At 40.3% G+C, this 27,647-nt stretch overlaps 1 protein-coding gene across 1 annotated transcript; it reads left to right on the forward strand.

Annotated features, from left to right (window-relative positions):
- The first annotated feature begins 11,167 nt into the window (after nucleotides 1-11,167).
- LOC145441292 (alpha-N-acetylglucosaminidase-like) lies at nucleotides 11,168-23,085 on the forward strand. Its single transcript, XM_080319115.1, has 15 exons — nucleotides 11,168-11,675; nucleotides 12,083-12,174; nucleotides 12,232-12,387; nucleotides 12,451-12,606; nucleotides 12,876-13,047; nucleotides 13,113-13,201; nucleotides 14,215-14,391; nucleotides 14,451-14,679; nucleotides 20,059-20,225; nucleotides 20,279-20,446; nucleotides 20,504-20,642; nucleotides 20,698-20,850; nucleotides 20,909-21,024; nucleotides 21,099-21,247; nucleotides 22,638-23,085. The coding sequence occupies exons 1-15, from the start codon at nucleotides 11,448-11,450 to the stop codon at nucleotides 22,712-22,714; spliced, it is 2,268 nt and encodes a 755-aa protein (XP_080175241.1). The 5' UTR covers nucleotides 11,168-11,447; the 3' UTR covers nucleotides 22,715-23,085.
- Nucleotides 23,086-27,647: the final 4,562 nt, after the last annotated feature.

Below are 27,647 nucleotides of genomic sequence, written 5' to 3' on the forward strand. Positions count from 1 at the left end.
CATACTAGACCCGAGAAAGCCTGCACGTGCATCAATTAAGTAGCGAAGTAAAACTTACGGAGAGGTCATCCATTTATTCACATGTATAACTGACACTCCGCACAGCAGTGATTCTGAAGCTGTACAATGTTTATCTCGTCATTCATGTAACTTTGTGAGTTTGAAAGCTCCTGCAAACCTAATCAACGACAAACACTTATGTCAGGTTTTGATCGTCGATTTCATTGGTCCCGAGCCCCGAACCGTGATTCATATTTGATTAGTGTTCCGATATTTTGGAATCCGGAAAGGGGGACACTTTTTAAAAATCATATAAGTTAGTTTACCGCAATTGAAAACAGCTGAATCAGAAATATTTACCTGAAATCTTTTGTGCAGACCAATAAAAAACAACTTGCATCAGAACTTATGAAAAAATAAAATTCCGGCTACGCTGCGTTCATACCCGATGGCAGCACACAAGCTAGTCTCTCACAAGCCGTGTAAGATCACCTGTAAAAATTTCTAGATTTAGCAAAATCGACATATCTATTCACTTGATTGGTGTTACCAAGTTAACCCACTTCTCTGTTGTGTTATCTTGTTTCACTATTCACCTCCTTGTTGTTTTGTTTCTTTTCTGATGAGATGAATTTGATATATAATGTGGTCGTTTGACGGGATGGTACATTTACAATCACATTCTCTTATATGTTAAATCTTGCAAAATGATGATCCATCTTATTCCGGGTTGAAGATTCCTAAGGCAGTGTGCAATATGGAAATCGTGCCCCGAATTCAAAATATGTTCTATTGTGAGCTTCTGTAACTGTAACACCCCATACCATAACAGCTGCATAAACTCCGAGCAAAGTAAAATCGCTGCAATGAAGTATTGGCGAATCCCCATTTTTTTCAGTTATAAATGTAAATATGTTCAATGTGCAAGGGATGCGTTACAGAAAAAGTTGCGAGAATGCGTATTTCGGGTATAAGGCCCGGGAAACTGACCGTCTATTCTGAACAACCCGACTTTACACGGCTGGTGAAATTTTGGCTACGTAGTATTTACCGATGCTTCTTAAAATAAACACACTATATAAACCTGCGTCATCACTAACTAAAAAGCCTGACGAGACGGTGGCTGCATATTAAATATAACTACTACGTAGCCTGCACTTCGCAGCAATCAAATCATCCGATTTCATTACGCTCTGAGCTCATGGTCCTCAGCAGTCGTGTTACGATGAGTTTGCCGGTCGTTTGGCAGACAGTAATATTTCCCCGCTGAAGAGCTTGGCCGTGTGATACATCGTCGCACAACGCGCATATTCTATCGGTGTTATTGCATAGTGTTTCATATGCAGTTCACTGATGAATCGAATTGAGCTAACGTTGGTCACGAATATATTTGCAAGCGAATACTTGATGTTGCTCAAGCATGGGGGGTATATGAATCAACATGACAATTTCTTGGCGAACAATTTAAAAAACGAAACTGAAAGAATATCAAACAACCGGTGCATAGATGTGGGAGGATTTCAAGATATCTCTGCAAGAACCTAACAACTTGGAGTATTTACAGAATTCCCTGCATCTCTTGCTGAGTTTGTTCGCTACTTTCAATGGATGACAACTTGAATTTTCACTTGACATTTGGATGCATTTCGCGCATGCCTTTCCAATTAATCCAGCTATGATCGCTTGGAAAAGCAATTAAATCGAGGTTTAGCCGAACCAAGCCGAAGATATCAGAACTTCGCACCATGCTGCGTTCGAAATGTCCAATTCCAAGTTATAATCGTGTGGATAAGTCAGCATAATTCATAAAGAATCGAAATTCTTTTTTTAAATATGCGACTGTGAAGTAGGACTCTTTTCCAAACAAATCCGCATTCGACTGACTCGCTGATTAAATGTTAAGGTAGCCTAAAAACGCTGCAGGCCTCTTTCAAATTTGGCTCAATTCTAAACAGTTAGGGGCCGTGCAAAATCTAGGGCACCAACTTTCGAAAATAATAGTATAATAGCGTTCCAGTAATGCATGAAAAGAAAGTGATGCTTCACGTGATTCCATCTTAGGATAGGCCTGTGACAGAGTTTGGATCAGGGCTATCTAGTCTAGATATCCCTGGTTTGGATAAAGACATCTGCTATTTAATGAAAACAACATGACACTGAAACTATAGTCACTTTCATTGAGATAGCATAGTAAAGCGATATCGCTCTATTTCGTAAATGAAATACTTTCCATTCCACCCTGAATTCGGGAAAACAACAGGTCAATTACATTAAATAAGTACTTCGCGACTTCCGCTCGGGCTGTGCAGAGAATATGAAAAATGTTTTGCAGATTCCGCCAAAGCACTTTCTATAGTTGTCATCTGAGTGTCTGGATCTTCAGATCACAGCAATGGATAATATAGATAAGCGAACTCGTCTGGCCGTTAAGCCGCAAGCGCTCAGTGCAGCACCGGAGAAGGATAGCTAGTCAGGAATTCGCAGTAAAGTGGATTTAACTGTGTTGAGGATTAAGGCCTTGATTGCATCGTGACACAACATACATAATAGCAAGTTGACAAAAAACATTGTGAAATATTCTATGTGATTCAGTGACTGCTGCTGATACGAAACATACCAACACAAATAAGATATTGGTTGCGACAGAAGAAATATGCTATATCATGCGTATTTGGTACATGAATAGCGTGGACAAATTGAACCGAATCAAAGTTTTGCAACATACTTGCTCTCGAAAAAGGTCTTCGTATCTATTTATTAAATCCCCGAACAATAAGGTATTTCCCAAGTTTGCCTGTTTCACAGTATACAGTGTCGTGTGAAATTTACTCTTGTTAGGACAGAATATTGATAAGAAAAACACGTAATCGCGAAAACGATATTCCCGAAATAAATTTATATTATGCCGTATGGACCCGTGCACTACATATAAGAATAACAGAATACATATAAATTTTACGATTGTTAGAGTTAAGAAAAATCTGATCCAATGCCGAGTCGCGCATGAAGCTTCAAGTATCAATAATTATGACAATACTTTGTTGCGCCGATAGCAGACGATATATATCAGTGGTCGGGAACCTATGGCTCGCGAGCCATATATGGCTCTTTTGGGTATAAGATATGGCTCTTTGCCAAATATTTATTTTTGTACTGAATTGATCAATATTGCAGCGACTTGTTGGTAAATTTTCATCACGGCCGGAATAATTATTCTCGTGACAGTATAAACATGTCTTTGAGAGGTAAAGACAATGCCGTCTTCATGTTTAGGGGCTCAGTCCCCCTATTTTCAAAATCATAAAATTTAAGTTGCTGTCACGCCGGCGGTTAATATCACTCGCGAATTCTATGTAGGCCTACTCGACTCGAAATCTTGAATTGTGCGACACGTTGATTAATCAAAGAGCATAGCAGACATGATGACGCCCATTTCAAAACGTAGTTTTCAAATACACATTGTCTTCGTGATCTACGGCGCGAAATGAACTGCCGTGGACGTGACATTCACAATTACAAACTCGAATTACGAACAACGCCATAGCTATCCACGTTCTTGATTAGTAAGTAGCTCTTTAGTACCGGCGATAAAATGTACGAGTGCAGCGCAACGTTATGCTACCGCCGAATACCTTGACAATCGAGAAGTCGAGAAGTATTTCAATTTTCGGAATCAGTGTGACAGTTACATTCGAATAATATCTGTTATAATAAATTCGAAGCTACTGACGATGAATTGCGTTATCAATGGTGAGGCTAGGCCCGTCTGTGCCTTACCTCTCGTTTCGAGCTTTATATTCGTACAATACAGACTCGTTTTACAGAGGAAATATGACGCACACGAGGAGTCCCATGTAGTGAGTTCGAATTACTGCTGCCATGACGTGACGAATTTTCAATTGTGACGTAACAGTTGATTGGCAAGTATGGCTCATTGGGAGTCGAGAAGGAAAAAAATAGGGCCAATATGGCTCTTCGGACAAAAAAGGTTCCCGACCACTGATATATATAAACGTAAGACCTTGATAGTTTTCACACCCTATTTAACGTCCACTGGTATGAATATAACTTTATTAGTTACACGAGCTATGACCTATGCCTATGACGTCATAAAGTACACAGAGGTGGTCAGTAACGAAGTACTTCTAATTTTTGGAAGTACTCAAGTAGTTTTCCTCTACTTCTCTGGTACGTACTCAAGTAGATCTGATTTCCTCTACTTCTACTTCTACTTTGAAATATTTTGTTATCTACTTACTTACTTTTCGCTATTTTCAGTTTGTCAAGTAGAAGTAGTTTACTCCCCCAATACGAAAGATAGCCTGAGGAATTTCGGGGGTGTTTTCACGAAGAATCAACCTTTAATATTCATAAAATTCAAGTAACGCCCAGAAATTCTGCTGCGCTTCGCGCACAGTAGTTGGGCAGTGACAAATATGTTTTCACGAAAGTATCAGTGAATATAATTTAGGTACCGGATTGCTTGGTTCCGCTCACACCGCATTGTCGCCCATTTCAAATATTTCATCACAGTAAATATGGCCCACCATAACGTTTTGAACTAACGTTTCGCAATCTAGCAATTACCTAACATATCGTAATCTAGTAGCTCATGACGTGTCCTGCGAATCTGAAAAATCCGGCTTTTTTGAACGTTACACCTGTTTTAGCAGATCACATTTGAAGCTTTATGGACAAAAAACATGACATTTATTTTCCGCTTTTTAGAAGTGGTATTTGTATTACTCTTTCAATTTCTAGTATCATGCTTTGAGTTCTAATTACTTTCAGTTCTTTTTTCTGCAGAACATACATGTTGAAGCATAAAAGCAAGTGTAGTAATGCCTCTATTTTCCGAAAATATAGCTACACTAAATATAAATTTTACGATCCACAATATTTGTTATTAACGTATACTAAGTGTTGAAACCGTATCCGATACAACTTCTCCGTAGGCCTATTTCTCTGCGCCTAAACTTGGGGCCTTATAATATGGGGTAGGGCGCCATGCCATGATGTTCTCTAAAACGGGGTCTTCTAGTAAACAAAGGGTTAGTATCGCATTTTCATATTAATACTATAATTTGCATCCCATGATGCGAAAGAATGCTTATTATATTGAAAATTGATACCTCCTGGGATGCATCAATACGAATTAAGCTCTGTGCACCCTCCGCAAATCTCAATTTTCAGCTTTGTACAGTCCATGCGAACGAATTGAGACTGTTTTCAAAACTACTTACTTACTTGAGTAGATTTAAAGTCAGTCAATTCTACTTCTACTTCAAGTAGTTTTAGGTGGCTTATGGAAGAAGTACTTCTACTCGTACTTGAGTAGATTTTTACGTCGCTACTTCTACTTCTACTTGAGTAGCTTTCTTGGCTACTTTGACCACCTCTGAAAGTACACGACTTTGGAATCTGGAAAGTTCTTACCCACTATGATGTCACAATATGTATTTGTTCAAATTCAAAATCTTTTTGCGTTGCTCTTTTTGCGTTACTCTCGCTTTAACACTTGATGAAGGAGCAGAGCTTCGAAAGCTCGCGTAACTAATAAAGTTATATTCATACCAGTGGACGTTAAATATGGTGTGAAAGCTGTCAAGGTCTTACGTTAATAATTATGATGTCATAACGATGACTTTAATGTCCAAATACGTACGAAGTAAATAATGCCTGTTTACGCTTATTTATGTACATATTATTTGAAATTTATTTACAGTAATATCTCACTGCGACATGAAACAATATTGCACGTTGGTCACTTCCTTCTGTGCAGAAACGTCCTTGTCATGAATGTGGGTAGCCTTCTGCTGCATGAATTGATTGACATCTACTTGGCATCGAGCTTCCAAGGATCCCGCATTGGCAAGAAATTATCGCCGTCACAAAATTTTTGTTCATAAAATAATGATTGCCGGCGAAATACTGTTTCGCAGTCGTGGTCCGTCATACTTGATAGAACGACGCGTTGCGTTGTAATTGGTGCTGAACATATGGTAATAGGACGGCGCAGGGAGTGCGCGTGTTTTGCTTATATGCGCTTTTGGTTCCAAAGTGAAGAAGTTGAATCTTGAGGGGTAGTGACCGCAATGGACATGATACATAAACTTGGAAATTTATAGTCTCCTCACATCTTTTATGTTTAGAACACCATACCTTTAGAGTCGCAAATTTTGATTCATTCCTGCAGGCCGCTTTTTGGGGCTCTTGCAATGATATGGAGGACCTGATATTGTAGTGGCCAGAGTGTACTCTTACTGGCAGCACCACAGCAAAAATATCGTTATAGCTTTGGTTGAATAAATAAAGATTTGTAATGTCTCAGCAGGTCCCGAAGCAGCACGCAGAGTCTAACAGAGGCAGTAGAACAGACACTATTCCCGTGAAAATTTCGATTTATATGACTCTTCCAGGACATTTCGAGTCCACTAAACTAAGACCCCGAGGTATTTGACATTTTCCGCGTTGGTAATAGGTTGACCAGTGATGACTGCGGTTATAGTGTGAAAGAACTCCACATGTTGTAGATTTACGAAACCATAACAGTTGTTTGAACGGGGCTTTATTTTCCACCGCACCTTCAGGCGTACATAGGTAAACAGATACAAGTTTTATTACGTGTGTCGCTGTGGCCCGCTGCTTTATGGCTCATCCTTTCCCACTTCGAGTACTTCGCAGAATGCACATATAGCTCAATATGTTGAGTGACGCGGTGGCGGCCGCCTGATTTGCTTGTTGTTGTTTGGTTTGTATATCGTTTATTTATCAGCGTTATCTTATCAAGATTACCAGTGATTTTGTATAGTTATCATAATAAGATATTCATCCACTTGGTCATCCTGTGTGGTACCAGTTGAGAAGGGTTACCTAAAGTCCGCTTACTTTAATGCCAGTCTTTTTGGAGACGACAACTTGTTAGGGCGGAGCATGAGGAGCTGGTTCGGATATCCGACCGGATTTTCTCATTTTTGACCGGAGCTGGTTCGGAGCCGGATCAGTACAATTTACTAAGAATATGACAGCTTTTTACCCCCTTCCACCCTCGAATCAATAGTAAAAGTCAAACGTTTATGAAAATATACCACATGCCAAGTCCAAGTTGGCATAATTAGGCTACTTCAGAAATGGGTTAGAAGGAAATGAATAAATGAAAAGTAAAAGAAGAGTATAGAATATAGATAATAGCAAGCGACAAAAATGAGGTGGCCATATTTCACGGAAGGCGAGATTGATAGGTCAGGTCGTGGTCCGGTAGTCTTGAGGACGGACTAATAGTATTTATTTAGTAGAAATTTCTTGTTGTTTGACTTGAATGTGGGCATCCACTTTGACCTTGTCCGATGTAACAGTGTACAATCTTTATTTTGCTTTTCTAAGCTTCATAGCTCTTTTCATTCTCTTACTTGAATTTTTCCATGATTGGGTATTTCTTTGTGAGCACAGCGACGTAGAGGAGCGCAGATAAAACTACGACGCTCTGGAAAGCGCTACTGCCGAAAATCGACGACCGCCGCCGTCGTCGATCGAGGTGGAATTTCCGCTACACCAACCTACCCAGTCTAATATTGAATGAGGAGGTTTCAAATATATTATGAACCGATAGAAGTGCTGACCCTTGCGGTCCACGGTGCACCACAGGTAATCAACTGGGAGAGGATGCTAAGATTGAAACCATTTGTTGGGTGTGAGGTAGGCCTGAGCTTTTCATGAGCTCTACTCGTATTCCCCGACCCACGATATCCACCTATCGGTACATTTGGGTTTCTTACTTATGTACGGGCATAAATTTCCACGATGGAAAGATTGTGTAGGTACATAATAGCCTATACGCTCTAATTTAAAACATGAATATCAAATTTTCTTTTCTTCGTCCTTCCATAGGTTCTCATTACTGCATATGTCATCTCACGTTGAACGTGGCGTAGGGCATCGTCTGTTTCCTGATCATCAGAACACTCTTTCCTTTTGGCGATCTTGCGTATGGCCGAGTTCGCGATCCATTTGGGTCCGAGTCTGCGAACGTGGTGACGTTTATAATTTCTTGCTACCCACGTTGCCTGTTAAGAGAGAAAGGTGGAGGATCAGCTAGCGTGTATTTATTGCTTCCTGTCAGGGTTCCCATTGTCATCATGTTGATCACCGTCAGCAGGTCGGGGTTTTGCCTTGGTTGCTGAGTTGTTTTCTCCCAGATTTCTAAAGTCTATAGAAGAGCTGGTTTGGACACCTTACATTTGAGGAAAAGGTGTTCGTAGGTTTCGATGTGCGTTTCGCAGAGGGGGCAATTGCTATTTGGTACCGCTAGTCTGGCGTGAAGTCGGAAGCTGGTCGGCAGAATTCGGTGAGCGATGTTCCAATTCATCTCCTTTTGATGTTGTATCTCGCCAAGTTCTCTTTTATGTTGTCTTGCCATCGTTACGTTGTAGGCTACATCCATTTCGCTTGCTTCGGATGGATGTCCTGTATCTCGATCATCTTTTCGCATATTTTAGTCCAATATGTTCGAGGGGCTGTAAAGTATGAAGTGTGTTATTTTTATCGCACGTTTTCAATACCTCTTCAGGGTTAGGGTCAGCTGAAGGTCAAGTCTCTTATACCATTCGCTCTTTGGTTTTGTTCCTTGCTTTCTCGGGTACTGGATCGCATACTTGATATATATCACTTCCGTCACACGATATTGGGACAGCCACCACGCCTAGCCCCCCCCCCCCCCCCCACTTTTTGTTCCTTCTTCTGGATGATCTTCGCGTAGTCCATCTCTCTCTCTCTCTCTCTCTCTCTCTCTCTCTCTCTCTCTCTCTCTCTCTCTCTCTCTCTCTCTCTCTCTCTCTCTCTCTCTCTGTCTCTCTCTGTCTCTCTCTCTCTCACACACACACTCTGGACCGAATAGGAAGGCGGTGATGTGATTCTTCAGACGGGTTCTGATAGAGCTTGGCATTTGGGTCGTCAGTGCGATATATGTAAAAATTGGAAGCACATTAGATTGGATTATTTGTATTTTCTCGTGCCTTATTTTGAGATTCATGTGTTGAAAGTCTTTCAGAAGTAGTGATGGTTTTCCCATGGCTGCATCCCATTGTGGTGGTCTGATTAGACTGCTTTTCGTCATGGTGTTTCGAAGGATGACTAGTTCTTCAGCTCACGCGATTGCCTTCGTAGCTTTCCGTCGTGTTGAATTCTCAAAACTCATTCCTTTATTCTTGTCCCTGTTGATCGTCAGCGAGCTTGCTCTCCCGAAGTCTGCAATGATTTGGATCGCTACATCACAATTTTCCTCCCTGTCCAAAGTCGTGATGTCGTCCGCATATGCAGGTGTGATTATGCTCTCTTTGTATCCCATCACCCTGTGTCCCTTCAAGGATGGATTCAGCTTCTGCAAGATATATTAAGTAGTGATTGTGAACAAGTACATGAAGATCGGGTCTCCGTGCTTGATCCCGCAGTCGATTTGGATCAGGTTTCCCGACTCAACCTCCAATGGATATCCTTGCCTCGCTTCTGTCATATATCGTTCTGAAAAAACTTCGAAAGATGTTACCAAACTCTGCTGTCTCCAGCATCTTTTGCAGGAACTCGTGATCAACGGATAATACATTTATGATTACGCGGTCCATTCAAAATCACAGCACCGTCAAGATCATCACAGTCGTTTCCAGTGAACTCTAGTCACTCATGCGGAACTACTTTGTTTGCGCGGAGCAGCGAGCAGCACTGAGCAGGGATTGTTGCAAATCCTGCAATGCGCGGAACAGTGGTTCGCAAAACTAAGCGAAACGTACCAGTTCCTGATCTTAACTATTGAATTTGTAGTTATACGGTATGCTTAGACCAGGGGTGGCGAACCATGGCCCACGAGAAGGATTTGAGTGACCCGTGCGGTGATTTCCGATACAAAGAAGTATTCATTGAAGACGCAATTATTTATGAACTTGCAACGTTGCAAGGAGCAAGGTCAACCTAAATTTTCAATAGCCTGACTCGAAATTAAGGATGTTGATGACTAAAAAGCAACAAATGTGACCTACAATATACATACAATATATCATGCATGATACCGATATTATTGATCAAATTCATTCGTCAACTTCGAAATATTTTCACTTAATATCACTCGGATATAAGATGAATGTTAGAATGTACAGTACAATACATGATTCTTCATGACATGAATGTCAGTGATTTTTGTGCGTATAGTAAAATAGGTCTTGTACTATCCGTTTCCCAATCTAGCTAGAGACAAAAAGCCATCAATACTGAAATGGCCTGTTCAGTGGCTTGGATAACGTCTTTTGGGGTTTGGCGAAAAACGTTGGCCACCCCTGGCCTAGACAGACAGAATTTGGTCAATAGGGACCAATAATATGCAAAACACCATCGATTTTAGAATCAAAATTATAGTTGGGGCCTTGGGGGGCTAGTATTTGATTGATTGCTTCCCTCGGGTGGATCAGAATAGGGTTTGTTCATTCTATTTTACATACGGCGTGCATGTGCTAACAGATATAATAGAATTTGTCAGTTTGAGTGAGTCATGGATTAACCTGCAAATAAATCTGGTTTGATTTGAGCCAGTCACCGTAATCGCTAAATAGCAATGGTATAAATCTGGGCCGCAACTCCATCGTAGCTATTTTTCGAATTGAGTCAACGAAAAATTGCTGGCCGATTCATTATAACTCAGGGTCATGGTTAACATTGCTGAAGTCTGACTTATTGGGATGAATTTATCTGGTAAATTGCTCTTGTGTATTTTGGGTTTTGGAAAATGGGTAGACCTATGTCCAATTAGTCAGCAATCCAGTGCCTCTAAGTATAGGCTAGGCTACATATAGCCGTTTGAATTTTGTCTCGATTCACCAACCAATCGAGCAAGAAATCCCACCAACCCATTAGGCCCATCTAACAGCTGGCAACTCACTGACAACTTTGAAGAAAACGAGAGAAAATGTCATGGTATTATGTTGTGTTTGCTCGAGGTAGCATAGGCTATCGCATCGCTAAATAACCATTGATAGGCTAACGGCTAAGAGTCTCACTAATGTCATGACTTTCAACTTTGAAATCTAAGTTTCATTTAAAGTGGTTGTTACTATGAAAGAGTTACTGTGATATAACTCTTGACGCGCCATGAAAAACCTCTCGTGCCTAGAGTTGCAGTCATTGCAGACCCCTGAGATATAACGCTTTATAATTCACTCTGACGTGAGTTAATCTTGAAATGGCCTGTTATCGCTATCTGTACGCCCCATACCATATTGTCTCCATTCATGTATCTGTGACAGAATATCATGCTGGGAATTGGTAGTGGACAACGTCATCCATGAATTATTCCACCCGGGTATCCAACAGATCATGATGATTGTTTGCTCGATAGGCATATCACATTCTTCCAATACGTCAACAAAAATTATTCGTATTCAGAGCATTGACCAAAATTGTTAAGAATGAAGTTAGTGTTAGCAGTAATCTGCATGTGCAAGTTATTCTGCTATTGCTTTGCGAATATCGAACAATATCCGCATCTGATGCACAATATAAAGACTACAACATCTGAAGAAGACCAAACATTGGCTGTTCGAGATCTCATCAAGCGAGTGGTCGGCATGCGTAGTAATGATTTCAAAGTCCAAGTCGGCCTTCCTGTGCCAGATACTGGGAAAGATATTGTTCTGGTATGAATGTGTTTTTTACACCATAAATACTGGTGTGAAAAACTTCGTTCCGAGACGTTTTTGTTATCATTATTTGCTCCGATCAACACTTAATTGTATGCAATTGTATAGTCTATTAATTGTGACTAGTATCCAGAACATTACAGTAGTGTCTGTCAAGTGTGACTCATCATGCAATCTTGTGCTTGGCATTTAAGGGTGTGCCACAATGGCAGGATTATTATTAAAATTTCTATTTCAAATGTAGGCCTACAGCATGAATCTGCTGTATGTGAAGTAAACGTGCAGTTTGGATCAGCTAGAAAACCCATTTACTGTGTTGACTAGCAACGATAAGATGCGCAATCGTGTATCCAGTTACTAGTAGAAAATTTGTCTTTTTCCTCCGCTCACCCTTGTCATTCAAGGTCGAAGCCAAGAATGGGAAAGTTACAATAACGGGAACCAGTGGGGTAGCTGTGGCGTTCGGTTTCAACCATTATCTCAAGTACTATTGCAAGTAAGTTTGTCAACAGTATTCATATTGAAGATCTGCTCACGCTGTTTTTGCGATCAGAAAACAGATGTCGTGGTCTGGTGATAATCTTGCAGATATTCCCAACTCGCTTCCAAACACTAACGGGACACTGACTTTGAATGCAGGCGTGAAGTTCCGGTATTATCAGAATGTATGTACCGTGAGTTACTCTTTCGTATGGTGGAATTGGACAAGGTAACGTTTACAAAGGTTGGATATGCGGACTTCTTCTCGATCAACATCGATTGATGTTTGCAGATGGGAGAGAGAAATTGATTGGATGGCCATGAATGGAATAAACCTACCTTTGGCGTTCAATGGGCAGGAAGCTCTGTATCGCAGAGTATTCAAAATGCTGCAATGCACCGATGCTGACTTGAACGAATTCTTTGCTGGGCCAGCGTTTCTCGCCTGGTAAGTCTTGATAACTTGCGAGAGATCAGGCCAAAGCACAGTTGTTGATACTTAGTACAAGTAGAGGTAATTCTGTAATTGTCAATTCAAAGTAGTTAGGCTGCAAAATCTCTTAAAGTAAAAACGGTAATAGTCTCAAAATGGATTCACCTCTGGGATGAAGTAGAAAAACCCACTGGAGTAGGCTGGCTTGTAAAAATTGATATAGCTTACGTAGTTAGGAAAAACCTCTAGACACCTCGTGACATTGCTGTGAAATGCATTTTCAGGGGTAGGATGGGGAACTTGCGGAGATGGGGAGGTCCGCTTCCGCAGTCGTGGATTGATAATCAACTTGCGTTGCAGCATAAAATTCTTCAGCGCATGAGATCCGTCGGAATGTTGCCTGTACTGCCTGCTTTCTCTGGCTTCATTCCAGCTTCTATCACCAAACTATACAAGGTTTGTATTCTATGATCTACTTTTAATTTTTCTATTCAATGCCGAGAAAACCATTCATTTCATAGGTGAATTATACCAGGGCACCTGCCTGGTCGAACTTCAATTGCACCGATTCTTGCACGTATTTTCTCGATCCTAATGACCCTCTATTCAAGTGAGTAGCTGGTTAGACGTTTTAAAATTTTCTCTATTCTTCGCTGATCGATTTGATTCGAGTGTGGATCAGGGTTTGAAGTTTCCAGCCACTGATAACATCATATGGGTTGGGGTTATAGCTATAGCAAAGGGTTATATACCCAAATGGACTCACCACTCACGATAATGTATCTAGAGGGCTATATAATTATAATCAATTACTATGCTTGGTTTGGCGTCGGAACAGCTCACTCTTGTATTGTATACCGGTAGTAGTAGTACTAGAGTTTCAAGCAGACAATAAACTGATTGAGATGGCCATTGGCCAGTCTTCTATTTCACAGCTTTGTATAATTCACTACTAGTAACAAGTCCTGTAATATAAGTCTGCCTTGCATTCTCTGCATTGCAATTACCAGATTCGGGATGATTACAATTTAGTGTTTTAAATTTGAAAAATCAGTATGTGAATGATTGTAAATGTGGTTGTTCTGACCAATAGCATGATTTTCAGATACATCAATTCAATTTGTCTAAGCAATTATTAAATTTATCAAATCTTGAGTCATTAGATTGTAATCAGCAATTCGATCCGTTTCGCTCAGGCGTATACATACAGTAGATATAGATGTATTTCTATGTATCCCTGGTTCCGCTGTATGGTCGCCATCCATAGGTTAGGATTTTGTGCTTTCTATCAGAACATCTTCCAGTATGTCCAATGTCCAGTGTCCACGTCCCCATTGTTTCACCCTCAACTCCAAATTCCAGAAATTGCTGATTGCTGGGTCATTTTTTATGGCACAACTCATTTTCCTGTACCTTGTGTTTCATTAGCATTACTTGCTTTTTGCAACATCCACTTCCATTTTGATAACTATCTATGGGCCAAGCGTGTTCGGTTGATAGACTTTTCCATGTTATTTCGTCTTGTTATCTTGCATCACAATCTTCAGGTGTGTTGAACTGACAAAGATACTACTCGATTGAACTGATCCTTACACAATGACAATCCCAATATTTTTTTTTCAGAGTAATTGGTCAATTATTCATTGAGGAACAGATCCTGGAATATAACGGCACTGATCACATATACAGCGCCGATATGTTTAACGAAATGACACCGAAATCCAGTGATCCTGACTATATCAAGTCAACCTCGGCCGGCATGTATAGAGCGTTAACATCGGCCGACGAAGACGCTATCTGGTGGGATGTGGAAGAACAGTATTCCCACGACGTGATTATTAGATTCGTAACGTATTTAGGATGATGCAAGGATGGCTGTTTCAAGAGGGATTTTGGGGTCCTGACCAGGAGAAAGCCCTTCTGACCGGTGTCCCACAAGGAAGGATGCTTGTGCTCGATCTCTTCTCAGAATCAAAGGAAGAATTCACTCCAACTCACTCCTACTATGGCCAGCCGTTTATTTGGTGCATGCTTCATAACTTCGGCGGCAATACCGGGTTTTATGGAAAAATTGAGTCCGTGAATAATGTAAGTGATTGATGATTATTTCGTGAGAATCTATGGACGCCTCTATTAGTTGACCGAAAGACCAGTTTTGTGTTGACTATTGCACTCTGATTCTGCGGTCCTTCACATACGTTTGAAGCATAGGCGCAGGTGTACTGGGTATGCCGCACATATCTAGTAAATTTTTTTGGTTTTGGCAGTGGCGTATCCAGGGGGGGTTTTAGGGGGTCGGAACCCCCCCCCTTTTCAAAATTCTAAAAATTGATGTAAAATATAGCCTCTAGTATTTGCTAATTTATTAGTTTAACATACCGGTATTCGTTTTTACTTATGAGAAGGCGAATATGGCGTGTTAATGTTATTTAAGGGGACTAAAACCCCTACCAAATCTTGGAATCATGTGCCGAATTAGTCGAAAGGATAAAATAGGTCATTATATTTCGCTTGTTCCATACGAATTTTGCGCTTGTTCAGCTACATTTCAGGTGTGGCAGTTGCTGACGTTCTCAACTTTCTTCCCTCGATTTCTCTCTCGCCTTGCCAAAACGAGAGACGCATTTTAGGAAAATCTAATCTAATTGGCCGACGCGACACGTAATTGCAAAGACGAAGTTGTCGGCAATCAACATCGCCCTCGAATTCGCTGCACCTGCTCGCCTTGAAATCCTAATTAAGAATTGCACGGCTATTCTCAAATCCACATTGTCTTCGCGATTATTGGCGAGAAATGGTCTACGATTGACATTCACATTTCAAAATATAAGCCTAGCAATCCACATTCCCGATTGTTAGGTAGCTTGCTGGCGTCCAAATACAGGCCTGTGTTGTCGCTGAACGGGAGAATTGAGTAGGCCTAGTAGTAAAGTTAACCTAATTATATCGGCTGACAAGTTTCTCTGTCGATCAAGTTGTTATCCCAGTGTGTACTCTGTATTAATTGACTGACTTGCGTACTTGCAATTAAGGTCTAATTACCTTCGCGCGTACTACACGCTCAGCCGTATGGCTAGTAAAGCCATCGAAAAGCACACATTCGTGTACGACGTACACTGTTCACACCACACCTCTCTGTGGCGATTGCGATCGCCCTTGTTTATGCTACCGCCTTATTCCGCGCTTGTTCGTCCGCTGCGATACTACCGACCGTGCGCATAATATCGTCAAAACCAGGGCTGTGGAGTCGGTGGAGTCGGAGTCTGGGTAATTTTGGCTTGATGGAGTCGGAGTTGGAGTCGTGAACACTATAATAGCTGGAGTCGGAGTCGTGGGGAAAATACTGACTGGAGTCGGAGTTTGTGAGAATGACCTTGACTTCGACTCCGACTCCAACTTCTCTATCATGAAGACGTTTGCTTTCAAAGAATTTTTAATAGAATTTTTATGCACCACGAATCACTGTTACTAATAACCATACAGATCAGGTGCGGCCAGCCCCGGATACGCAGGCCAAATTTGGCACACGAGAAGGTTAGGTGTGGCCTGCGAGGTAATTCACGAAATTATTTATGACATCAGGTACAATTGCAAGGCCAACCAAAATTTGATTAGCATGACCGCGAAATTTGATGATGACTAAAACAACAGTTCTGACGCATTGACGTATCCAGGGGCCAGCTACATTTATCCCAGATCTTCGAACATGACCATAAAGTAGAATATTTCATAGCAGATTTATTTCACTTGCAATTTTTCTCGATACTTCTCATGATTCATTGTCACTAGATTTCTTGCATTCAGTATTTGAGCCCCCTTCTGAAAATTATAAATACATATTATTCACAGAATTGAGTCTAACTACATTTGCAATTAGGAGATAACGTGTCATCCAACATGCGGCTTCGTTTGTGCACTCGCAGCGAGATCGTCGACAAAACATTTGCACAAAATGATAGAGGCATGTTCACTGATACCGTCGATTTGCTATGTCTAAACGTCGAATAATCCTGTCCTTGCCAAATGAGCCCAGTGGTATACAGATGTGACCCCCAATGTATGTTAGCAACATATTTATTGATATAATTCAGTCGTTATATTGCAAAAAAAGGGCCTGATTGCGCACTGCACAGTTGCATGATATATTGTTATCAATTTAGAGCGTATTAATATATACCTAAGTCTTGTTTGCAATGTTACCTAATTCGGTTCGCTCCTATCGGACGACTAAAAAAAGGTTATCAACATTCCAGTTGCCCCCGCAATGGTTCGTAAATCTCATGTGTCCCTTTGGCCGAAAACGTTGCCCACCCCTGATATAGATAAAATTAGATATTACTTGCAAATTACAACTCAGTTGCACAGGGGAAGAAAATCGCAATATGCGTTTTCGCGATGCAGTCAAAATTGATGCAATTTTTGGAATACTGTGGCAGAGCAAATGCGTCGGCTGGTTTTGTAAAATTGTAAAAATGATGTAAATTTGACCAAACGATGCTTCCCACTTGACAAAATTAAAAATATTTGTAGTGTAGCTTAGCTGTTTGGGTCGAACAAATGATTAAGAAAGATTGCAAGTCCCAGTCCTTGAATACTTGATTAAGTACATGTAGACTAGACATAAGCTATGGTCTTTGACTACTTAACTAAATTCCATTTATGACCAATGTCTATTCATAGTAAGAGTGTGTATGATTGTAATCGGTATAGTGTGCAATGACAACATTAGTAGGTTCAATCTCTTTATTAGTTGCTGACTCATACACAAGAGCTACACTTGGATTTTTTATCTACATTTTTATTATACAGGATTGGATATCTGCCATATTTGAATGATTCATACATTTCAGGATATTGAAGAGTCCATGTTATAAAAACTTGAAAAAGGAAGGATATTTAGCAAATCTTTCTTTGATGGTAATTGCATAGTGGATAATTCGAGCTGTGCCACTATACAACAATTTAGCATGCCATCGTTAATCATATGTTTACATATGTTTAATGGTTGTATGATAGTCATTCAACCGACAATGTGTCATATAATTTTCGAAGTAAATTGTTAATAATGCTGGAGTCGGAGTCGGTAGGTTTAAAGACTCAGGAGTCGGAGTCGGCGTCGGTATACTGAAAATGTGTGGAGTCGGAGCCGGAGTCGGTGGTAAAATTTACCGACTCCACAGCCCTGGTCAAAACCCAGCAAAATCGCGCATCTCTGGCCGGAACTAGGCGCTTGAAGACGGGTGGCGTTTGCTGGCTCATGACCAGGCCGTGTTATTTTTGGCATTTCAGGAGCCAGATGACGAAACAGCCAAAAATACGATTTGAAAATGCCAAAAATAACACGGCCTGCCAAATAGTGTATTTCGTTCATGGTGTTGTGTTAACAGGGCCACGTTACAAGCGAGAAGAGCGTTTGTGAAAGGCAGGTTTCTTAATCTGGGTACAGCCCACCCATTAGGGGTGAAAGCATGGTGTCCTAAATGGTGTGGGCACAGCGAGATTGAACGGCTGACTGCATTTGGTTTACGTCATACTTTCCATTTGTCCAAAGGAAATTTTACGACCATTTTTGACCGGCTTGTCGAGCGCTAAATTTGATAAAACGGGTATCAATGAGAAGCTGCCGCAGTACTGATTATTGAAATATAAATTATATTCTGCTCATGGAACTGGAACCCCAAAATAAACCACGATTTTTGCATTGTGATCGAGTTGAATATCGTGACGCAACAAAACTGTCTGGCTATTTCTGAGCTGCATAGTCTCGTTTTGCCAGACAGTCTTGTTGTGTCAATGTTCTTAAACAAGCTAACTTTCCCAGGACTCTTCCATGTTAGTTGGTAATATTAAAGCCACCTGAAGTGACAAAACTCCTCCGAAAAATATATCGGTAGACTGAAGGAGAAATGATAGTCGGGCTACTAAATAGAATGTGTTGAGAGACAACACAGGAAACCACTGGAAAAGGATCTGGAAGAATATTCTTTCCGCGATGAGATCGATGGCATTGGCGAAGTGATCTCTTTTCATGATGCATGGAAGCCGGTTCGGCCCTCCAAAGATTTTGAAGCTGTGAAAACTTTTTGTGGATGACTGGCAACATTCTTTCCCTCAACTACTACTGTTGAAGCCGATATTTCCCAGAGTCGCTGGGCGAGAGATGAATTTAGGAGAAACTTAGTTGACCTGAGTTTGGCAGCACTGTTACAGTGCAAACGATTTAAGTCTATTCAACAGCTGTAACAATCAGCTGTTGAACGTGTTGGTTAAGCTTTTTTATTTTGCTTATTGGCACCGATTCCGATGGGTACTGCACATTTTGTGGTTTCGTTTGATAATATTAACCTATGAAAACGTTAGGTTTTTTTTTCTTTTTATTGTTTGTTGGCACTGATTATACGTGGATGCTGCACATTTTGTTGTCTTTTGACAAACTAGCCCAAATAAAGCGTTTTTGTGATTAATTCGAAGCTGAAACTATCTATTTAGAGGACGATGCCAAAAATAAAAATTGAAAAATGAGGTAGTTTTGGCATATGCCAAAAATAACACGGCCTGCTCATGACTAAATGTGAGCAATTACGAATTTCTTTCCATCATACCGTAAAAGAAACGCGATTTTCAGGCAATGTCTGTATCGTATTCGTACATCTCCCACTCACCGCAAATCTCTTTTTATTATTAAACTATATAATATCGTAAATATTGGCCATGACGTGGAGACGAGTAATTGTAATGATGACATGATGACATAATAGCCCCCCCCCTCTATTCGCGCTCTGGATACGCGCCTGGGTTTTGGGTTGTGGTACACCCACAATTCCTTATGCATTTATCGGTCGAATGTGAATTCTGTGATTTAGAAATTTCACAAGGTATTTCCGTTTACATACTGATGCTTATGTGAGCAAATCAGTAACACTTTGATCGAACGTAATCCAAGGTAATCTGATGTGCAAATGAAATTGCATCTGAGTTTCTCTTAAGGTTGTTTTAGTATACGTGCGCAAGTGGAGCTTATACATTAATGCGTAAGAGCGTACGTTCATCAACAAAACAAAGCTAATCTGATTCTTGTATTCTAGGAGTTCCCCATATACTTAACCCCAATAAGTGGATGCTTCTTTGGCAAATTTGCCAAAATTTCAAACCTTTTTTCAACCCCTTTTTTTATTCGGCTGGGTACCCGTTTGCTTGACAGTGTCATAATTTTGTTACCTATACCAGTCAGGGGCCACTAACTCAGGGGTCGCATGTAGCCTACCAGGAAATATTCTGGACGAAAACAGGTTATGCGAACGATGGACTGAGTGACCCAGCAGTGTATGTGCGAGGCTTGTTTACTGACATAATAGCCAAACAGTAATGAGTTGATCTACCTACGCATTAAAAGCAGCTGTGGAATTATGCTACAAGTAGTAGAGCTAGAAGACGTCCACTTGAAGCAACTCTGCGCTTACATATCAGGGCCCTGCCGCTGCTCTCGCCTATCCGACCTCCACTATGGTTGGGACTGGAATGACCCCGGAAGGAATCTTCCAGAATTACTTCATTTACGACTTGATGACTGACATCGGATACTTCACGGTTCCTACGAATCTCACTCAATGGGTGACCGATTACGTCAAGCGAAGGTAGATGTCGAGACATAATTGTTATCTTTTCATCGAGTATCGTGAACTTTCAGATACGGTACAGACTCGCGTGATATAACGTCAGCTTGGCTTCAACTTGCCGCCACTGCGTATAATGACACTGCCGCTGGTTATCCGACAAAAAGAATGATACGAGGCCCTATTGTTGACCGCCCTACCACCAACCTGCCTTCCTCTCCGAGATGGTTCGACCAAAAACAGTGAGATTTTCTGTCTTTTTTATACCTCATCCGCGCTGTAACTTGGCATCTGCGTAGACTTCTGTTGGTATGGGACAAGTTAATCGCGTCTTTGAAAGATCTACCGGACCTTCCTACAGCACGACACGATATCGTCGATATAACGAGACAAGTCTTACAGTATTACCATTTTCAAGCTCAATACAGCTTGGTCACGGTACGGTAATATCGTTGTGCATCTAGTTCGTCAATTCTTCCTATTTCTACTTTAGGCTCTGAACAAATCTGATTACGAGACCGCTAGCAGTGCCGCCGCGTTGATGTTAGCTGTGTTGGATGACATGGAAGAGATTTTGCAGTCTGACGAACACTTCTTGATGGGCAGATGGATAGACGATGCCCGGGCCTTCGGTGCAGACGATGAAGTAGGCAATTTTAAAATCGATTTTCTGGATAGTTTCTTACTAGAATTATTACTGACAGGGGAAAGACTTCTTCGAATTCAATGCGAGAAATCAAGTTACTCTTTGGGGACCGACAGGCAATATTTTGGATTACGCCAGTAAGCAATGGGCTGGACTGATAGCGTATTATTATAGGTAAGGTTTTGATAATTTATGCTTGTGTCTTTCATGCCAAAATTGCTGTTGCTTTCAATTCTTCTTCCATTCAGGCCCCGTTGGTCGTTTTTTATTGATCACGTTTTGGAATGCATAAGATACGGTAAGCATTTCAATCACGGTCAATTTACAAGTGACATTTTGGCTGAAGTCGAAACACCGTTCGTCAATGACAGGACGACATTGCCGAAGGATCCTATTGGTAAGTGTGAGAATTGATCAACTGTTCAGGCAGTATGCTATGCGATGCTATGGTATGCGAACTGCTATTTGCATAACTAGTCATGAAATCGCCAAAAAATGCATAAAGTCCATTCTAATTCCGCAATCATAGCTGCCTTACAGTGAGTGCTCCAGATCCATTGTTGGTAATTACATTGCTATATTAACATTGTGCTCAGTTCCGTGCTGTGGGCTGGCTGTCACCACGGGAGCCCATGGATAACATATTGCAGAATGTTGCTGTTTCAATGTTTGTTTATGGGAGATATAAACATATATGCGCCATAGAATAGTATAATCATATTGAAATGAACCCGAATATGTTCGGCTGACACTCGTCACGGGTAATCGTCAGCAATTAGTAGAGTATTGGAAAGAACATTGCCGACTTGGACGACTAGAAAATTTTCGGCTTTTCTGAGTTAGATTAGAATTAGAATTAGAGCTTCACAGCTTTTTCCAAATTAGATTAGAATTAGAATTAAAGCTAAACAGCTTTTTTCCAAATTAGATGAGAATTAGAATTAGAGCTACACAGTTTTTTCCAAATTAGATTAGAATTAGAATTACTGAATTCGCTAAAACTTGGAAATTGAATGAAATTGTGAATAGAAAATGAATACAGTTCATATCAAATCACAGTGCATGCCCATAACTATTACTTCTTTTGTGGTAACCATGAGCATTGACCATGTTACTCAACACGGCATTGTACTGAAGTAAAGTTTTATAAACTAGAATGTTGTTCAAAGACTACAAGCTACCATGCTAGTAGGCCATTATTCGTCACAATAACTACTATGACTGTTCGGTGTAAGTAAGGCGATGGCAGCTTGTCACAGGATTTTCCTGCGAGAGGGATATTCTTGTTATCTCTCTGCAAAATGCCTGGGTCAAAGGGGCATTTTCAGGAAAACAATGATTTAGATTAGAATTAGAGCATAAGAACATTTCACAAATTAGATTAGAATTAGAACATGGCAACATTTCACAAATTACATTAAAATTACGTTACTGGCATTTCGCTCTAATTTAGTGAAATTAGTCCAGGTCCAAGTCTGGAACAGTCAGTCGTATCACATATTAGAATTCATATATATAAGAATATACTATTCAATTGTATATTGAAGTTCTGTACCTCCAAGAAGCTCTTCTCTTCATATACGCGCCCCTACCAGAGATGAGAAGATTACCAAATTATGTAACACGTCTATACTACGAATAAAATCCCGGTACTGTAAAGAATGCTGGTCAGATGGTGATGACTACCCGAACAATTCACTCTATTATTATATTGTTATTGTAGTGATTATTTGTTGCCGCTGGTCTGCGGTAAATGCCATGATTATTTCATAAGTTTTGTCAAATAGGTGATACCAGAACGATCGCGACTAATATATACAAACGATGGAGGAATGTGATTATATACGACGGAACTTATTCGTGAGAAGCAAAAGCCGGGGAAGCTATGTAGCGAAATCTCTTGATCTGTTTGGTAGAACCCATCTCCAATCGGTCACTTTTACGATCTTGATCATTGCGTTTGTGCATTATAATCCTACTATGCATCTTTATACTTGTATTTTGAGTGTAGCAAAAATTGCAGTATTGATAAATATTATACTAATATGACTGTTTCCTTCTCGTAAATAGTCGTATACGAGGGGTGTTGCTGGAATGTTAATGAATAAATGATGATAGTGACTTCGCCGCATTTCATATTTTTCATCAACATATTTCTGTCAAATGAATTTCTTACCCATCATGTGATGACCATTTCCCTGTAATACAGATACCACTGTTGATAGTGATCAGCAACGCGTCGAAATTGCTCACTTCATAAGCTTACGAAATTCTCTCATTATTGCAATTGGTAGTTCGATAATATTTTGTACGTGCATGGTTCGAGGCAAGCTTCGTCTAGTGCTGTCGTTGAATTTAGAAGAGTTTTTTGGCTTGTAAATGGCAGTATTACTAACGCGACGGTTGTGCAGTGTACACCGGTGGTTCTTAACCTTTTTCCTCCAGCGCCCCCTTTCAAAAATTATCGTTATTACGGGCGCCCCCCACCCCCAAATTGTAAGGACTGTAATACAGACAATAGGTAAGAGGGAGGCCCGTAACAGCACTTCGTCAGCCCCCTAAAAACGATTTTCTTGCGCATCCATAGCGCGATAAACCAAACTTCCGGGGGCTTCGCCTCCAAGGACCCCGTCCCGTCGCGTGATTTTGATAGTCAGCAAAGTTTTGTACATTGCATGAATGAATAGGTGGTTATTGCATGTGAGCTTTTTTTTTGGAAAATGAAGGCCACGTTATAATGATTAAACATTCGGGCGTGCCCGTAGGTACAACTAACTCGTTACATGTAGTTATTTTATTACCTCTTGTCCGTTATATTGTCAGAAGATATTGAAACGTATGAAACTGAAGTAAGCAAAGCACACGATTTAAAATTGGTATTTTTTCACTGGCAAATATTTTTTCTCTCATGGATGCTATTTTTCCTCTGGGGTGCACACTGCGACGACATGATAATTCGGCACGAGCGGTTGAAGCATCTATGGACAATTAGGCTTAACTACATCGAAGTTTACGGTCAACATAAGGGCATTTCCTCTTCGGCTAAGGTTTTCTCGCTGACTATCTTTTTGGCACACTGCTCGGAGTCCCATATTGGTCGGAACTTCGTATGTTATCGTGCATCGTGGCGTGGTAATGGCCGACGCCGAAATGCCTATTTCTATTTTCTATAATTATATGCGTATTTTTTCGTGGGCGAGTGGCCAAAACATGTGTAATTTATGTTTATTCACGGAAATAATTTAGGGCACCCTTCGAGATCATCCCCCTAATTTGGGGGTTTGGGTTGCAGCAGTTTCGGCTTTGGTAAGAGATCAAAGTCCAGTCGGTCTCTTCGGGACTTTAGTATTGGAAATATTTCGCGCTTTAATCGCGCTCGAGGACCACTCGACTATAATTAACAATATAATAATGGTATGTGGTATATTCAGGGTCAAATCAGGGTTGTTATAACAACAATCGGGTACGGTGTCATACCCTGTGGTTCGAACCATCCCGAATTCGCATCTGCGATTGGCAATACGGAGAAATTAATGGTTGGATTTTGTTTTAGTGCTTTGTGTGACTAAGTAAGTCAACTGAGAATAGGATGCATAATTGCATATATCTGCTGACATTGAATTTAGTATACTGTACCCAGTTAATAATCTTAACATGAATGTATTCCAAACAAAGCAACTCATATTATATGACGGTAATGTGAAGTTGTGGACTACAACACTAGATGGTATCATCCTTTATGATACGATGAAGAAATGTTCTGACGATTTAATCGTGTATCTCTCCAATACAAGTAGATTTAGTTATTCATTTCGTGCACATAGCTTCAAACATATTTTATGGGGGCTCTCACTCTCAAAAGTGCTATACAGTGCTTCCGTCTTCGATTTCCACACGCTGTTCGCTGCTGGATATAATACCTAGTTCGAAATATTTTGTTGACAATAACCCTAGCAAGCGTAACGGCAGTGATTTAATGGGAAATTGGCAATTTTAAAGTACGCGCAATTCACTTTACATGAATTATAACAACCCACCACATTTATGAAAACATATGTTGCAAACATCGTCGGGATTTCACATGTCTTGTGGACTGTTAATTTGCTCTGTATACTCATTAAGGATATGTCCTACTGCTAGATCATCTACTGCGGAGCCATTTTTCTTCAGCGCCCCCCATATCGCCCCCTGAGCGTTTCCGCCCCCTTCAAATTCGCCAGGGGGCGCTGTAAGCAAGTTTAAGAACCACTGGTGTACACGTACAGTAGGGCTGTTCAAAAATAACTTTTTTTCCTGAATCTTGCTGGTTACTTGATTAAATCGTTAGGTTGCCTTAAAAAACGACGCACACCAAATTTGAATTCATTCCGACAAATATTCGCGGTTTACGTAGAGTTTGAAAATTTTGGATTTGCCCATAAACGCAAAAAAAAAAATTCTCAAATTTTTTTGCCAACCCCATGAAATTGTTGGGCTGTCTTCAAAAACCATGCAAAACAAATTTGACTCAATTCCAAGCCGTAGAAGCGGAGTTATTCCAGTTTTTCGGTGATAATTCTTGGATTATCCACCAATCAAGGATAATCCCAGAATTATCGAATAAAAACTGAAATAACTCCGCTTCTACGGCTTGGAATTGAGTCAAATTTGTTTTGCATAGTTTTTGAAGACAGCCCAACAATTTCATGGGGTTGGCAGAAAAATTTGAAAAAAAAATAATTTTGCGTTTTTGGGCAAATCCAAAATTTTCAAACTCTACGTAACCCGCGAATATTTGTCGGAATGAATTCAAATTTGGTATGCGTCGTTTTTTAAGGCAACCTAACGATTTAATCAAGTAACCAGCAAGATTCAGGAAAAAAAGTGATTTTTGAACAGCCCTAACGTACAGTGTATACGTATTTCGTTGCCATGCTTTCGATCGAGCGAAAACTCATAATTTGTTCGGGAAGTCGACGTTCGTTCTGACACGAACTACAATTGGTACATCGATAATATTCTACACGAGTATGGTTCGAGTCAAGCTTCTCTACGGCAGACCTGGGCAATGTGCGGCTCGCGAAAAGTTACCTGGAATTCTGAACATAAAACCTACTTTAAAATGTTGATCCGTGGACTAGAATCTTGGGATGTATAAACTGCGCCGGAGATTCGTTCACTATGAAGCCTATGTAATAATGTGCCGCAATTACGTAGCCTACGTACGTCATACGAGTTAAATTAGAGTCAATTCCATATAGTTTCGTTCAAGCTAGGGTTGCATGTGAAACAAATGGTTGTTTAAGACATGTTAATAATAATATTATTATTATTATAAGACATGTTTTAAACAGTGTTTCAAACAAAAAGGCCTTTAAAAAAATTGTCTTTTTTTCAAGTTGTATTATTGTGTAAATGCATTCCGAAAAACATGTATGAGCCTGCGGACGGATTACCACCCGATATAGCAGACGTATACCGTATGGGTTGGTTGAAACCATCGATTCTCGGTACGGGATGAATGTTCTGATGATGACCGCCGACCGTAAAATGCTGCATGACGATGTAGTCTTGGTTTAAAGATGTCGATTATCTAGGCCGATATTTGAAACTTTCCCGATTAGGCCGATATTTTATATATAAAAAAAATGAAAAACTATTGGAAATTCAATGCTCCGTGTTTTCAATCGCAGAAAATCGACGACGCAAAGGGCGATACCACGTGACAGATTTACCCTTGCAGGACGAGTTTAACAGGGGGAGCATTAGGGCTGTTCAAAAATAGCCTCTTTTTTTCTCGGATTCCAGCCATTCACTGATAAATTTTCAGGTTATACTAAATAACGCTGCACACCAAATTTAGTTCAATTATAACAAGTATCTATAGGACTCCGCATATCCAATTAAAATTTTTAATTTATTGCGGAAAATTAAAATTTTTCTGCCAACCCCATGAAATTGTGGAGCTGTCTTCAAAGACGATATGCAGAACAAATTTCACTCAATTCCAACCAGTAAGCGGAGTTATTTCAGTTTTTCGTTGATAATCCTCAGATTATCCACCAATCAAGCAGTTCTGTTCTGGTTCAATTCTTCAAGTACCAGTATATATTACCAGTGGTTCCCAACCTTTTTCGGTGTCATGGCCAAATTAAGAATTTCAGAGTACGGTTGGAGCCGCACGAATACACTCATTAAGTATTATAGCAAAAATTATAAAGTAAGGTTAACCATGCGTCCTGCTTTAAGAGGAGTTGTCCTCTTTTTTGACTTTTTTTTAAAGTGTCCTCGTGGGACGCCCAAATGTCCTTTTTTGAGATTTTGTCCTCTTTTTCGATAATGTTGGTTAAATATATAGGGCAAAATCGATTGAGATACAGTAAATATCACTGAAGTAACGCTCCGGCGGGTATTTCGGGAGATGAGCCGGAAATTTGACAATTTTTTTTAATCAACCGACCACGTAGTGGGGAAAATTTACCATTTTTTCAGGATTTTCCACCAGTTTTTCAAGTCTGAAAATTTCGAAAAAGTGTCCTCTTTTCAGATTTCCAAAATATGGTAACCCTATTATAAAGCATCAAAGCACGTATACCAACTTGGCCAAATGACTGATTAACCTATTGCAGCTTTAAGGAATTTGTGACTGCTTTAGATCAATAAAAAGTTCACAAAATCGAGGAGAACTGGACAGCTGCTGCTGGGTTTTGCCTTAACCATAGATTTCTAACATACGGATACGGATTGATGCGCAGCACATGACACACGTCGAGAGGCCTACTGATGAGCCCGGTAAAAGCAGCATAATTGGTTGTCCT

The sequence above is a fragment of the Botryllus schlosseri genome, chromosome 6 (genome assembly GCF_051294905.1).
Source record: "Botryllus schlosseri isolate E-star chromosome 6, Bs_hap1, whole genome shotgun sequence".
Classification (NCBI taxonomy): Eukaryota; Metazoa; Chordata; class Ascidiacea; order Stolidobranchia; family Styelidae; genus Botryllus; species Botryllus schlosseri.